This window comes from Patagioenas fasciata, chromosome 1 (assembly GCF_037038585.1).
Source record: "Patagioenas fasciata isolate bPatFas1 chromosome 1, bPatFas1.hap1, whole genome shotgun sequence".
NCBI lineage: Eukaryota > Metazoa > Chordata > Aves > Columbiformes > Columbidae > Patagioenas > Patagioenas fasciata.
The window spans coordinates 199,121,860-199,137,627 of record NC_092520.1 but is presented as its reverse complement, the minus strand read 5'-3'; the positions used below and the strand labels follow the sequence as shown (position 1 = coordinate 199,137,627).

At 37.6% G+C, this 15,768-nt stretch overlaps 1 protein-coding gene across 3 annotated transcripts in view; it reads left to right on the top strand.

The window, feature by feature from the left end:
• The window catches only part of CPNE8 (copine 8), a 105,675-nt gene that overhangs the window by 58,047 nt on the left and 31,860 nt on the right, over positions 1–15,768 (top strand). For 2 of the 3 annotated variants that reach the window (XM_065858419.2, XM_071803418.1), the window contains exons 10-12: positions 2,523–2,564; positions 8,286–8,361; positions 13,430–13,483. In XM_065858419.2, the coding sequence (XP_065714491.1) occupies positions 2,523–2,564; positions 8,286–8,361; positions 13,430–13,483 (172 nt within the window). Of the gene's footprint in view, positions 1–2,522; positions 2,565–8,285; positions 8,362–13,429; positions 13,484–15,768 lie in introns of those variants that run through there. The other variant, XM_071803419.1, reaches the window with a different exon arrangement.

The window sequence follows — 15,768 nt, the reverse complement described above, 5'->3', positions numbered from 1 at the left end:
TGGCCAGGAAGGCTAATGGCATCCTTGGGTGTATTAGAAGGGGGGTGGTCAGTAGATCGAGAGAGGTCCTCCTTCCCCTCTACTCCGCCCTGGTGAGACCCCATCTGGAATATTGTGTCCAGTTCTGGGCCCCTCAGTTCAAGAAGGACAGGGAACTGCTGGAGAGGGTCCAGCGTAGGACAACAAAGATGATTAAGAGAGTGGAGCATCTCCCTTATGAAGAAAGGCTGAGGGAGCTGGGGCTCTTTAGTTTGGAGAAGAGGAGACTGAGGGGTGACCTTATTAATGTTTATAAATATATAAAGGGTGAGTGCCACGAGGATGGAGTCAGGCTCTTCTCAGTGGCAACCAATGATAGGACAAGGGGTAATGGGATCAAGCTGGAACACAAGAGGTTCCACTTAAATTTGAGAAAGAACTTCTTCTCAGTGAGGGTAACAGAGCACTGGAACAGGCTACCCAGGGAGGTTGTGGAGTCTCCTTCCCTGGAGACATTCAAAGCCCGCCTGGACACATTCCTGTGCGACCTCACCTAGGCGTTCCTGCTCCAGCAGGGGGATTGGACTAGATGATCTTTTGAGGTCCCTTCCAATCCCAAACATACTGTGATACTGTGATATAGAATGATAGAATGTTTTGGGTTGGAAGGGGCCTTTTAAAGCTCATCTAGTCCAACCCCCTGCCATGGACAGGGACACCTTCCACTAGACCACGTTGCTCAAAGCCCCATCCAACCTGACCTTGAACACTGCCACAGCTTCTCTGGGCAGGCTGTTCCAGTGCCCCACCACCTTCATGGGGAAGAATTTCTTCCTTACATCTAATCTAAATCTGCCCTCTTTTAGTTTAAAACCATTACTCCTTTTCCTATCACTATAGACCTTACTAAAAGTCTGTCTTGCTTATAAGCCCCCTTTATATATTGAAAGGCCACAAAAAGGTCTCCCTGGAGCCTTCTCCAGGCTGAACAAGCCCAACTCTCTCAACTTGTCCTCTTAGGAGGGGTATGAATGTGAAATAGTGCAGAGGAGATACATGAGCTTGCTTGTTGGGCCATACTTTTAGTCAAACTGTTTTGGTATCCTGTCTCAGTATCCTGATTCACACAGTAGCCAATTGCAGGTTCATCAGAGGGATGCTCAAGAAACTGTATGAAACCATTATATGCTTAACACTTTTAATGAGGTGCTTCTCTGAAAATTTGCCAATTAGTTATTGTTTTCTACTGTGAAAAAATATTTTATATCCATGTATTATTGTGTGTAATAATCTACCAGTTTGGCTTTCAATTCTGCTTTAAATGAAATAAATTGAAATTTGTTCTCCTATTGAAAAAGTGTTTGCACTGAGTACCTGTGTTTTAGCAGATTCTGTTATAACATTTTATTGCCCAACTTGCCAGCTCCTTACGCACCAAGAGAAGGTTGTGTGTTCCCAGGGTGTCCAGGGCAATCTGTCCATTTGGGAAAAACTGATAACCAGAGTCTGCCTCTTTCTGTTCCCTCCCACATCTCGCAGTCTGCGTGTCCCGTTTCGTTCTAGGAAGCCAGCCTCATGGTTATGTTGTATAATCTGATGGTTATCTAGTGTGGTCTGATGAAAGAGCTGAAAGCTCTGCTGTTGGCATTACGGCAATTAAAAAAAAAAAAAAATCATACCGCAATTTTGTGTCCTCTTTGGTCAGATAGCCAAGCAGCTGCCTCCTCTAGAGAGAGGTAGGAGGGAACTCAAGTGGGGAAAAGGACAAGTCTTTAAAGAACTACAGATTTCTTTTATCTGCAGCCACAGACAGGACCTTCAGAAAGCCTTAGGTGGACCTCACAGTTTTCCATTTTCAGCATTGCACAATGTTTATAACAGGTTAATACCATTAATACTGTCTACTAGATTGAAGCTTTATTTTATTCTAGAGTAGTTGTTGTCATTTAAGAACCAAAATGTATGGACTATAATTCCTTACTGCTTTAAATGTGTTTTACTTTGTATTGTGAACATTGTTTTTAATCTTTACTTTGGTGTTTAATAAATGTGTTTTATAAGGGCCCTCTCAGTCTGTGCACAATTCTTCTCTAAATATGGATATATTACTTTTTTCTGTAAAATCTTATTACCCACAGAGGATATCACTTTTCCGGATAACAGCATATACCAGAGAAAACTTCACAATAAGTTCCAGCTTGTTAATGTTCTTAAGAACTTTGATAATACTTTAAGGTTTAAAGAATCATTTATTAAAAAGAAAAAAAAATAGAGCATTAGCAAGTAAAAATATCTCAGTTAAACTTCCTATGTGTTTAATTGTTTCCTTAGCTTCCGCTGTATTTTGCTATTAATTTATGAAGATATATTTGGTAACCTGAGTGACTTACTATTTTCTGCCCCATGAGAAATGACTGGAAAATTCTGCCTTCTGGGTTTGACACAATCAATGCACCCATATGTTATTAAAATACAAGTATTAAAGGCAATCCAAATACATTTTAATTTATATTTTAATAGGGTTCTGTTTTTACTTCTTTTAGGACAATTAAAGTAGAAGTGTATGATTGGGATAGAGATGGAAGGTAAGACATTAATTCTATTGTTAAACTTTAGGGTTATAGGTGTGTATTTATACGCGTTTTAAAATTTATAATTATAACTTCATAGTGGTCAGAAAAAGGACTAGAAGACTGTATTTATCGATATTTAGAGGTACAGGTACTGAAAAAATAGGTTACTGTGCTACAGTTCTGTTTAATTTTGCAGTTGTGGTAAATACTGATGGATTGGCCCATTTCAAACATAACATGTTCATATTCATACATGGAACAAGCGAGATGTCATCTGTAAAATCAGTTTGGTGAATCTCATCAGTTAATGTACATATATGAAGAGCTAGATAATCCATTTTATAATCTTCTTTCTTCTGCTTAAAACTCTACACCATAACTGTTGCTTTTCAAGTATGATAAGATGACTGAGCTTGCAATTGCGTCTTCATGGTTTCCTAGATATTGCAATATAGAGACTACCTATTAATTATCATCATTCCAGAACAGGTTTTAATGTTCTTTCCATGCCTGTCTTCATCTAAACATTGTTGTAAACTCTAGAATTGGAAGGGATGGGTTTTATGTAACTGTATTGCTAGAAAGAGGACAGCGGAATGTACGTGGAATTTCTGTTGCTAAATTCAATCTGTTATCATTCAAGCTTGCTGTCTGTACTGAGTGTACCCTTTTTTTTTCTAAAGAAGTTAGCCTTTCAGGTCACCTTTATTTTGAAAAACAAGATAGAATTATTTTTTATCAAACTGGATTGATACCTCTTGTTCTTTTAAAAATGTTTGAGCTTGTATCTTAATACTTTGGTTAGAAACTGTACTCATAAATCATGGTACTAGAACTTGTATGGAATGCAAGAATGTGTTCATTTCTATTTATCTTTAAGTTGGTCTGTCTTAATTATTTCCTGTTAATTTGTATTTTTAAATATATGGGTATGCACTTACATTTGGATTTTTAAAAGTATATTATTTATTATACAGTAATATATTTAATATTGCTAATGCAATCTGCTTCTAGCATTATAGCTACTGATATTGTGCTTTCGTGGCCCAATAGATCTTGTAATCACAATAGGCAAATTTGTCCTGTGCTGCTGTTCATTTCCTTGCTGACAAGGTCCAAAATCGGTTTCAGCGTTCTCAGCTTATACTTTTGTCTGTTTGGTTCTGCCATGGAGCCGGTTGGTTTATAAGCATTCTTATCACACGTTTATCCTCTATAAATACCTGCTACCGCAAACTCATCCTTCTTGATTAGATATTTCCTGGAGTGACAAAATAACGGCAATTAAAAATACAAGGATTTGAATTAACAAAGCTATATTAGCAAAAAGTGGCTGCATCGCCATGATGATGGATTTCTGTTAACATTCTCTTTTCCTCACTTAGATTTCCCAACTCCTTAAAAATTTGATATATTTACACTTTTGTGTATAAGCAACAATTTTTTTAAATTATCTAATAATGAAAAATTAAATTGTATTACCAAGTTAATAAAAATATAGATCATACTTTTTTAAGGTGTCAAACCTCATGCGCCGCCCAATTTTGTCCAAAATCTGAAACTGAGGTATGATTAGAAAGATAAGAAAGAAATCTGACAAATAATATTATGTAGCTGCATTTCTGAGTGAAATTGCCAACATACTGTGGAATTCAGGCAATCATCTTTAGCCTCTGCACACTCCCAGTTTGAAAGATAACCTGCTTTTACTCACATCCCACTCTGAATACCTACAAAATTAATTTCTAAAACAGCAACAACAAAAAACAAGGCTACTATTTAAATGTATTCCTTTTTATTCTAGTTGTGTCATTTTTTTTGCCTTTTGCTTTCTACCTTTTTTGAATTTAGGGGCAGGCAGAACACTGACATCTTACACGTTAAATTCCTCAGCAAGAGGTGACGGCGCTCATCTCATGTAACTTCAGACAATGTAAAAATCAGACAATTGGACTGAACTAATCATTTGAGCTACTTCAGTAGCTTACAGGGGAAGTGGTCTGATTGAATCCTAACTGGAATAAACTGCCATTTGGTGGTGCCTATGACTTACTGGTGATCATAGCAAGAACCTCAGTGCCTAATTTAACTTTGACATTGTCAAACGTATCTGAAGGGAATCCCATTCAAGAATTAATGTATCATTTTTTTGTACAATGCTTCTTTTCCTTGGTTTATATTAATTTCCATTTTTGATGGGCTCTTTGTTTTTAACCAGTTGTTACACTCGCTGATCAACTCACTGGGCTCAGTCTGTTTGCTCCAGATGTGCAATCTGGGCAGGAGTAACCTTTGAAAGATCATCAGAGAGCCTGCTGTGTAGCAAAGCAAGTTATGCTGAATATTGCAGGTTATTCTGCAATCAGCAAGGCAACATTACTGTGCGTGTACTTGATTACTGAATCTTGACTTGACTCTGACTTCTTGAGTCTTGACTTAAAGGTTTTGGTGGTGTTTTTTTTTTTCTTTTTTTTGGGGAAACAGTACCAGGGTCCTTTGGGTTGAGCTTCTTACTGTCACTTTCGTGAATTACGTGGTTAAGAATAATTATATATTCTTAGCTCTCATTTGTTTTTGAACATCACTTAAAATTTCTTGACTAAAAGGTAACACAGGACCTTTGTAACATTAATACCATTAACTACTAAACATTTCTTTGTCTCAAACCAGTTTTTGCACAAAAGTTGTCAGATTGTGAACTGCTCACATGCCCAAAAATATTTGGCTCTACAAGAAGTCACAGAAGTTGCTACTTCGGACAAGCCCACTCCTTTGCTCATGTGAAACAAAGTGACTTTCTTTTTGTTGAGTGTCCTTAAGTACTTGAGGATGGGTCTTACAGCAGTTAAAATAAGATGATCTGCAACTTCCCATCAGCAGTACTGATTCATTTCCCTCTGAAGGCTTTTTCACTAATTTCAGATTAATTGTTACTTAGCGTATATGGTGCAAAAGCGTTGACATTTATGATCTGTTATGCAGAAGAAATGTTTTCTTATTTTTAAAACTGTAGATGCTACCATGCTAACTTAGGGCCACCAAACAGTCATCTGAGAATCTATACATTCCAGGAGAGATTGTCTCTCTCAGATTCTAGGCTCTCTCACTTTATTTCTTGGTCTCCATCTTCATCCTCCTTCTCCAGCTGGATAGTTGATTTTTAGGTTATGGCACTTTTCCCCTAACTCATTGACATATCTCTGGTGATCAAAGCTTATATAATTCTGAAAGTGATTTTCAGCACTTCAAAGCATAGCATCTGAAGTGATAGATTTAGGGAGGTGTGGTTCAAGTGATTATTTTATGTGCTAGGAGTCTCTGAGCCAAGATTCTGATACACCACTCATGGACAAAAATCTTTTAAGTCCAGGAATATTTAATGGTAGAAAAGCAAAGACAGTAACTTATTTGAATTTTCAGTGCAGAGACTAATAAGGAGATCCATTCAGTGACGGGTGATCATGACTGTTGGGAGGGATCGGTGCCTTGTTTTTCTTAAAGATTTATACTTCTGGCGAAGGCAAATATTGTCTGACAGACACTCATCTGTCAGAGCGAACGTCATGGGGGGGCATATATCCATCTCAATACTGAGTGTGAAGATCCAGGTTGGTGATCTTTTAAGTTCAAAGAACTGGTTATATATGCCCACACCTTTTTAACATGATTAGTCAGAGGAATTGTATCTTTCTAGGTCAGTTCTTATCAGTCTGTGTATATTGCTGCACAGAAAGGAGGCTTTCCAATGTCACTTAGAATTAAAGAAATGATTACTTTTGAGCAGTACAGATTTTTTTCCCCAGAGACAACCCTGACTGGAATTGCTTACAATTCCTCTGTTTGCTGCCGCATGTTTCTAGGTAGTCACTGAGCTATTGTTTGAATTTCTGTTTTTGAAATATACGAGCTGACTCGAAAATTTAAGGTAAGAACTGTTACAAAAGGGAAATATTCCTCTTTTACCAAGGTGCATTTTTCTCCAGTGCCACAGTTACCCAAGGTTAAATACACCTTATGTGCTACGGCCCATATAGAACTCAAGTTCTGTAGCCTGTATGGATGGCTTCCTCTGTTCCCCTGCTTGAATAGTCATTGCAGTCTGGAGAACATTTAATCAAAGGAGATGATAACTCCAAAATGTGTTTCTTAAGAAAAATCTTAGTCTCTCATTCTCAGAAGCAATTTCCTGATCTCCGAACTGGAAAGGGAGTGTTGCATGCGAGGTGGTCCCTTCTGGGTCTGAGTAATCGGGAACATCTTTACCACATAGTATTTCTCAAGCTTTCTTACAGGATGCTTTGCTTATTTCATTTGCATTGACATAATGACTGAACCTTTTAATTGTTTGTTTTACATAATTTGTGAATTCATGCTGATTTCAGAAAGTGAGATTTATATTTGGGGTTTGTTTTTTTTCATTTCATCATGAATAAATGAAGAAAGAAAACTATGGATTGTTTCCATTTTTCTCTTCTTGCAACATTGATTTATTTAAATTTGCTTTTAATATTTATAGCTTAATTAGAAATGTGCTGTATTTATTAAAAACAAATTTTACAAGTAACAAAGTCATAACGCTTTGACTTTCTATTCTGGTGTACTATTGGAGGGAAGGTAAAAAAGTGGGTTTCATAGCTCACCAGATGCGGAGGCAGAATGTGGAGGAGATAAAACACCCTGTTAGGGAACAACTGTGAAACCAGAGGGGCAGGGGGATGGGAGCTGGAGCAGCAGTGAAGAAAGTTCAGCTGGGAAGAGTGGAGAATGGGAGCAGGTCTGTGTGTGCTGGGAGGTGTGTGCCCGGCTGTGCGGCTCTTGCCCCTGGGGTCACCTCCATTCCAGACCCCCATCCGAGACACAAACCTGCAGCTCAGTCACTTCTGGCAACCCTGTAGTTTCTGTGCCCCAGGTCCCTGTTTCCAGCCACCTTTCTCAGCGACGCTTCACCCCCTGCGCTCCTCTGGACACCCGCTCGCAGCGGCTCCTCGGCATGCCGTGCCCTGCTTAGGAGGTGACAAAGCAGTTTTCAAAACGCGGGTGACAGCACAGGAGTCTTGAATGTATTCCCGGAGCAGGAATAGAATTTAGAAAGGGGAAGCTTGATAACCACTGCTTTAGTGTTAGCTTAAGATCTGCTTTCCAATGGTGTCTAATACCGTCAGATGAGTGGCCTCAGCAGGTGGCTTTTCTTCTCACAGATGGGAAGGCACAGCAGCTGAAATAAGCTATGGGTCTTCCCCTTAAAAGTACCACTCAACATCACATCACACCGATTGGTAGGGCTGGTCTTTTCTGGTTTGTTACTACTTTCTCTCATGTAGTCTTGTACACAGTTCAGAGTCCATGATGACAGTGGTCACCCAGTGAGAAAATGGAGATAGTCTTTGATAGCCCACTCTGGATTTTCGGATTCTGTAAGCTTACATTTGGGTCAGATCACTAATTTAAACCTAGTCCTTGTTCTGCAGCTCGGTTAAGCAGAAACTGTCAGAAAGATTTAGGCTGATACTTTTCATGTCTAAACTCTTAATACTAATAGAGTGAACATCAAACAGAGGGAAAAATAAAGATTTTTTTTTTTTTAAGCAAATTACATCTTTTGACATTGTTTCTTCCTTGGGTGTCAGTTCATACTGACTGTGCTTCTCTTTTTCATAAGTAGATGTAATACACGTTGCAATTAATAAATGCTGTGCATTTGATTGTAAAACTTTTTTTTTTTTTTTAATACAGCCATGATTTCATTGGAGAATTCACAACAAGTTACAGAGAGTTGTCGAGGGGGCAATCTCAATTCAACGTGTACGAGGTGAGTATTGTGAGTATTTACTCACTTTCAGGAAACATATGAGAATACTTCAAATGTTTTCATGGCATACAGGTCAAATCTGCACAGTGCATGTGAAAATCACACTTTGGAACTATTTCACGTTTCTTTTATGAAGGAGAACAGAGAATCTGAAAGTGCTGTTTCATAAAAGGTTTTAAGGACAAGTAGGTATGTGTGCCTGTGTCTGCGCACTGGGCTGTGACAGGGCAAGAAGAGCACTTGAAGCAGTAATAACTTGGTAATAACTTGGAACAAATGCTGGGTTACCCCCATTTGTGTATGAATGATTCATCATTTATTTCTATTTTTGGCAACTGTTACCTGTGTTGTATGCTATTTTCTACAATCCGAAGAGTATCCGGTGATCCCTACATCAGATGCAGAGTCACATGCCTTTGATTTTAAGTGCAGACTTTAGAATCTTTAGAGTTTTGAAGGACTTAGAAGTGACAGAAAATTTAGCTTACTTATTGGTAGGGTTTTTCATGTGTTCAGTTACCATATTTGCTTAAAAATGTGCATCTTATTTGCAGTTTAGGAATTACACTTCTGCCAGCTACTGGGATTGACAGGCAGTTGTCAATTCAATTATAGTTTTATATTGTTAGATGACTTCTAACTGGGGTAAGGTGTTATTATGTATTGTAGGTGAATGCAGACTGCATCCATGTTCCCTCTTAGTTTTCTTCCTCTTTTCAGCTCAGGGCCCTTTGGCCAAAATTGTCCAGGCTTGTTTAGTTCAGATCTAATAAATCTCTAATTTAAGACTTCTTTCTTAATTTAGCCTGAGATTATTGAGATTTGCAAAAAAGTAAACTTTTTTTCCAAGATCAAACTTTATTGAATCTTCAAAATGTGCTGTCATTTATTCTCAGAAGAAACCAATGAGTTTGTGCAAACAAAAATTGAGATGGACAAACTTGAAGTGACATAAAGGAACTCAGTTTTGATTATAAAATTTATAAATAATACTAAACACAGGAATGGTCCAGTTTTGAGTTGGTTGTTTTTTCCTTTATTTCATATTAAAGAGGCTACAGTCTCCTCTCTAATGAACTTAACATTTGTTTGTATCAGTTGAGTAATGAACATAACCCAGGAAAAAGTAGCATCTGCCAAAGTGCCTAAGGGAAAGATAAGAAAGGTGACAGTGCATCCTACTAGAAATTGCCTTCATTTTGCCTTGGCTCTTGGAGCCTTGCTCTTTTTGGGTTAGACCTTGATTCTTACCCCTATGCAATGGGTTGCTGTCATCGCACCACAGTACAAATGCCCATTCCTAGGTCTGGTTACCAGCAGGATTATTGTAGTTAAAAGTAGCTCTCTCTTGCAAAATGTCATACACAGAGCCCTTGCACGCTTTAGACATTCTGGTAGCGTAAAATGGGTCCTCTTCCTGCAGTAGCAGTTTCAACCCATGTCTTATGTAATGTAGACCAAGTATAGGAACTGAAGAAAAATTAAGGCACTTAGCATTTTTCCCCTGTCGTTTTTGACATCCCTAGAAGTATTTCTTATTTCTTGTATTCTGGAGCTCCTTCCCTGCTTCTGCCTGGGATATTGTGTGTGATATTTCTCTTGATATTTCTTTAGTGACTGTGTGACTCTGCCCTTGATTTCCAGTGTTACCAAAAGCCAAGATTTTGACCTCATACCTCCTTCCCGTGCTTTCCCAGGGGAAAGTAATAACTAAGGCTCCCCAACATCAACAGTGGTCATATTGCCATCTGAAAAAACGGGAAAAGGTTTTTCCACCAAATCTCCCTATAACATAATCTTGTTAGCATGAGCATCTTCTCTTTCAAATTAGCAGCTAATTTGTCTTCGAGTTATACTGCAGGTAATACAGGAACTTCTGCTATGTGGTGCCACCTGGTGACTTGTGGATTCATATGGGCTGTAATTGCTTTTGGGATGGTTCTGTGACAAACTGTCTTGAAGATTCTGTTCCTTCTTTGTCCGTTCTGGTAGGAGAGCCTATTCCTGAATTTAGACTCACGTATGTGCACGTTGGTGAAACTCCTGACCAGCCTGTCTGCAAGATCTTCATCGATGTAATCTTTATCCCATGATCAGAACTTCTTTAGGTTCTACTTCTCCCAAGAGTGATTCAGATGTAAGACAAATCCAGCTGATTACTCATGGTTATCCTGGTAGACTGTTCAATTTCAAGGCCTCTTATGTCCTTCAGAATAAATATGTAAGACTTTCTTCTGGGTTTTAGGTATGCTTTTTCAAGGATTTAGGTTAGCTTCTGCATTTGCACCATGAGTTCCAGCATCACACAGTTCACGTGCATGATGTCTCTCAGAACTGAAATGTGTTTTTTCTTCCTCATGGAAGATATTCTTGCTAATAATGAGAAGACAAGCCTATGTGGCTATAGCCTGTTTGGTTTTTTGTGTTGGTTTGTTGGTTGTTTTTTTTCTGCATGGTGTGCAGGTGTTTTTTATTCCATAAGCTATCCTTTAGTCGGTCTTGGACTACTGCCATTAAACATCAGTATTTTGAAAAATTTCATATTCCTAATATAGGTGATTGCAAATATGATTGTTTAGGCAAACACTAATGTGAGGTAGGGACCAAGGGTGCTCCAATTATGTGCTGCACTTTTATTTTGAAGATAAGCAAAAGTGTTTCTGTAAGCAGAGTTATCTTTGCAGGACAATGATAACTGAAAGCCATGGGATTTTTTTAAATTTATTATTTAGATCCAAGATCAACCCCAGAATTACTGTAATTTACATCAGTTTCCTTTGGATAGTGTCACAGCACAGATTACTGTGTGCAGTGAAAATGTTGTACCACTGACATGGCTTCTACCCTGCCAGGAATGTTCTGTCGTAACATTTTAAGTCATTTTGCGATTTCTTAAATATCGTATCAATATCACATATCCACTTTTCCTGAGCATCCCATGTTTGCCTCCCCACATTGCAATCCTCTGTGCTTTGCTACTGATTCTACTTGATCAGGCTGTGCAATATCAGAGCAAGAGAGATTGGAAAAAACATTTTTAAATTATTTTGCATTTACATATTGACCCAAGGCAGGTAGAGAAATTTGTGTTTGAGTGGGTGCCCGATATTTTCAGATTAGAAATATTGCTATGACAAGCTGTTTTCAATTGACTTTTTCTTAACAGGTGAGAGTTCATGTAGCTTCCTAGGTTACTGCAGGGGTGTAAGGCTTTCAGAGGCTAAAAAATGTAGGTTTATTTAGAAAGCTATCTGAATTTTGAGAAAAAAATAAATATTATAATAATTATAGTAGCTGGAATTATAGGGGAGAGACAAGCTGTAATGTAATTTCTCTTTGATATCAAGGAGACGCCTTGTTTCCTGTGATATTTCACTCCAAGCTCCAGTGCATTTCCTAGCAATTCCTTAGAAACAAATTGTCAAGGTACCTGAAGCAGAAGATTTATCTGAATCTGCTTTTTGGCATTTAATGACTGCTGGCAAGAAATATGCTACAAATTCAGGCCTGACCACTGGATTCTGGAGAACTGTGAATGAAGGGCCACAGGGCGGGCAGGCAGTCTGGTACCTTCATCTTCCTCCTCTGGGCAGTTGTCAGCAGGAATCAGCTTCTGGCTGAGATTCTGGTTCAACAATAATCACTTCACTGTGTATAAACCACCATTACACAGATTTAATCCATTGCTCATCAGTCAAGACACTGTTTATAGGAGGGACAGGGTTTGTTTCGGGGCTTTTTTGTGTGTAGTGGTGGTGGTGTTGTTTTGTTGGTTGTTTTTGGGTTGGGTTGGGTTTGGTTTTGGTTTGGGGTTTTTCTAAGTGTTAAAGGGCCTTTATATGTGTAAGGCAGTAAAAGCTTTGAAGAATACTTATCATTTAACTGTGGCATACTGGAGCCTATTTGGGAAGACCTCAAATGACAGTTACCTCTTTTTGCCTTACACTTCAGAGCTGTTGTGTGTTGTGTGAGGAATATGGTCTTTAAATGAGATTTCATTTTGGTTGGGGGAAGAGAATGTTTGGAAGACATGTATTACTATTATTCGTGTTTTCAGGAAAAATTGTTTAAATATTTTATAGCAGTTAAGTGACTAAGATTTCAGTTGGGAATGTTTTCATTCCTTGTCATTCGCAGAACATCTGTGAGTAGTTTACAGTAAAACTTGGCAGTAAGCCACAAGGGTTTGAGTTTCCTAGTTATAAAGGAGATAGTTGATCAACCTAATTAACAAAATAATGTTTTGCTTCCAGTTCCATGTACAGTTTTGAGAAAAGCAGGAGTACATTTTAATGTGTATGTAATGAAACTGGCTGAGACTTGCCTTTGAATGGGTAGGTATTCAGAAGGGAAACAATTTTTTTGGTGACTACAGCGGGAAATTTTATAGATGTGGGTTCAAGACATTCAATAAAACTGTTCAGTGCTTTGTAGTCCAGTTCCATGAAGATTCTTGTGCATGGGGAGTGCCTTGAGGCCTTGCAACTCCTGTACAGCAATGAAGTGGTGGTCTGCACCAGTTTGAATTCTGGGACAGTATGATATGTCCCCAGAATTGCTTTTCCTGTCAGCCAGATCCTGTCACTGCGTCAAATACAGAAACGGGGAGTAAAACGACTCTAATGTTTATCAGATAATACTGAGGCAAAAATGGAAACACATTAACTGGAATGTGAAGAGGTGCATTGTGAGATGAAGAAGCGGTGACACAGTACACTGAAACACTGCAATCAGGAATGCAGAAAAATGCAGAATCTTGTGGAAATTCAAAGAGGTGTTTTTTCACTGAGCACTCAGATTTAGTGAACACTATCGCCTCTGCCTCAGTCCCCTATTTGTCAAATGCGAATAACAGCACTGGCTTACCAAGCAGGTACCATGAAGATAAATTCACTGGGTTTTGAAATATGCATATATCCCAGCACTGAGGTGCGTAAGTAAACAGTATGGTGAATAAATTTAGAATCCACTGAAAATAGACCACTTTCTGCATTGAAAATACCTAAACACCTATCTTTGTTTTAGATCATAAATCATACCGCTTTAATATTTTTATCTGTGTTTCTAGGTAATAAATCCAAAGAAAAGAGGAAAAAAGAAAAAGTATGTTAATTCTGGAACAGTAAGTAAATATATTTTATATTACTGGATGCTTTTCTCTTGAAACACAGTGTAGTTGGCTTGTAATTTAACAGGATTAGAACAGAACCTTCTGCGAATACCACAACAGTAAACTATTTACTGTTATACAACTTTTATTTTCAGATTATTTTAATTTGAGGAGTCTGATAAAAGCTGTGTCCAGGTGTGCTGTGAAGTTGCCACTGCTTTCCAAATTTGTTGTACCGATGTTTTAGTCAAATCCTTGGAATTACTGGACTGAACACTTAATTTTTATCTGAAATGTATCTGCACTTTAAAAAGTTAATTTTCTTTTAAAATTTAACTCCCGAGCTAGCATCAGTCAAAGCCATTATGCTTATCATGGCTAAAGAAAACGATTAATCATTTTTTATTACCAGCAGGTTTTTGCAAATTTATGTTGAATGATCTGTTAGTATAGTTTGGGATGAGATTTTAATGTCCTTTCATTCATATGCCATATACTGTTTTATGAAGCATTTGCTAGCAATGCAAATAATTCCCTTCAACGCTTCCTCAACTTCCGTGCTCTGGCATCCATGATGTTCCAACATCAGTTACAAAAAAAAAGCGAAGATAAATGTTGAAGAACTGCATATTGGAAAACTTAATCAGATATGGGATCTGTTTTTTTGAAAACATGTCCAGCTTGTGGGTTATTTTCCACATGAGCAGTTCCATTGACGTCAGCACAGGGTGGTTTTCACCCAGAACTGTAGCCTTGAAGGAATTTTCTGTCATTTTCACATTCTTACATAAGTCTGTTCATCAGTAGGAAAATAAACACTTATTTGTACCTCTGCTTTAAATTGTGAAAAACAGGCAGAAGTAGCTTGTCCACGAACATTTAAAATACAAGACCTGATTCATTAGATAATTTACTTTTTGCTAACATACTCCTTTTACTAGAATTGAGTGTGTTAAAATAAAGTTCTGTTACGCTAAGTCAGTGAATAACTTATAAAAAAGCGGTTATTTTAAATCAATACCAAAGGTAAGTGTACTCAGGGTACAGAAGAGCAAAAAATACATTTACATGTTTCATTTTCCTGTTGATTTTAATTTTAAATATTTTAACACCTTCATATGAATGTCTGCATTTGAAAGAATGTATTTTACTTATGTTTGGACAGACAGAATCAACTGTGTCTTGTTATGCTTTGTCTCAAATTACATGGAAATTCCCAATAAAATGTTGTCAGTAAATTTCTTTTCTCTTTCCTTCTCTACCAGTGTTCTCTACTGTTGGTTTTGTAATTTCTTCATCAAGTCGTCTTTGCCTCCATTTGTCATTAACTTCTGTTAGTCCTTCTGGCTTCTCTTACACTTCTCCAAATTGCAGCCTTCCTATGTGTTTGCCTGAAGTTTTGTTTTTCTTCTCCCTATCATTCACCAAAGATATTCTTTATCCCACAGATTTCTAAATTTCAAAAGCAGGCACCAAGACCTTTGTTTTCACTGATAAGAAGTTGGCTTCTGGAAAACTTCTGTAAAGTGGACATATATCATTGACTGCTATCTCACTGCTGCTTTTAAGTGCTATGTACCTACAGTAGCCATCTCAATTCATTATTACTTCAGGGGTCATGTTAAATTCAGACAGACAAACTACATACTAAGCAGAAGTGTTTAGTTTTAAACAAAGCAAAGTAGTATAATTTAAAAGTCAACATATAAAACTTGGAGCATTGGTAGTCATTGTCTGTATGGAAGCAAACACTTTGGCCACTTTGGAAGGGTGGCATCTGTTTCCATTTGTTACTTTTTTAAATTAGATTCACTGAAACATTTGCTTAAACTAATTAGGAGCAAGATAACTAGCTGTAATAACATTTTAATCATTCATATGACTGTGTCCAGTGGGAATAGCTATAGAAATTGCAGGCTTATATGCAAGACTAAGCTCCTGATAGTCTGGTAGAACTTTGTTATGACTTATGTTCTCAACTTGAAGGGTAATTTGATGGTTTTAAACTTTGCAAGTCACTTAGGATCACAGAGTATCTGTGACAAAGGAATTAGGATAGAAGAGAGAATTACTACCTGTAATCTCATTCTGAGTCCAAATTTACAACATAGGAATATTTTCAGTTTTTATATTTTGCTGCAGGTGGAGGCAAATCAAATTTTGTTACAAATTCCATCCTTTTTTTATTCTTTGTGTCATTATCAGTGAATTTGCTTTGAGTAGTTACTTAAGCCTGCCTGCTTGCCTGATGCACTTATGTTGTGAGCATTTTGTGTCAGTTTGTAAATAAAGTGAAA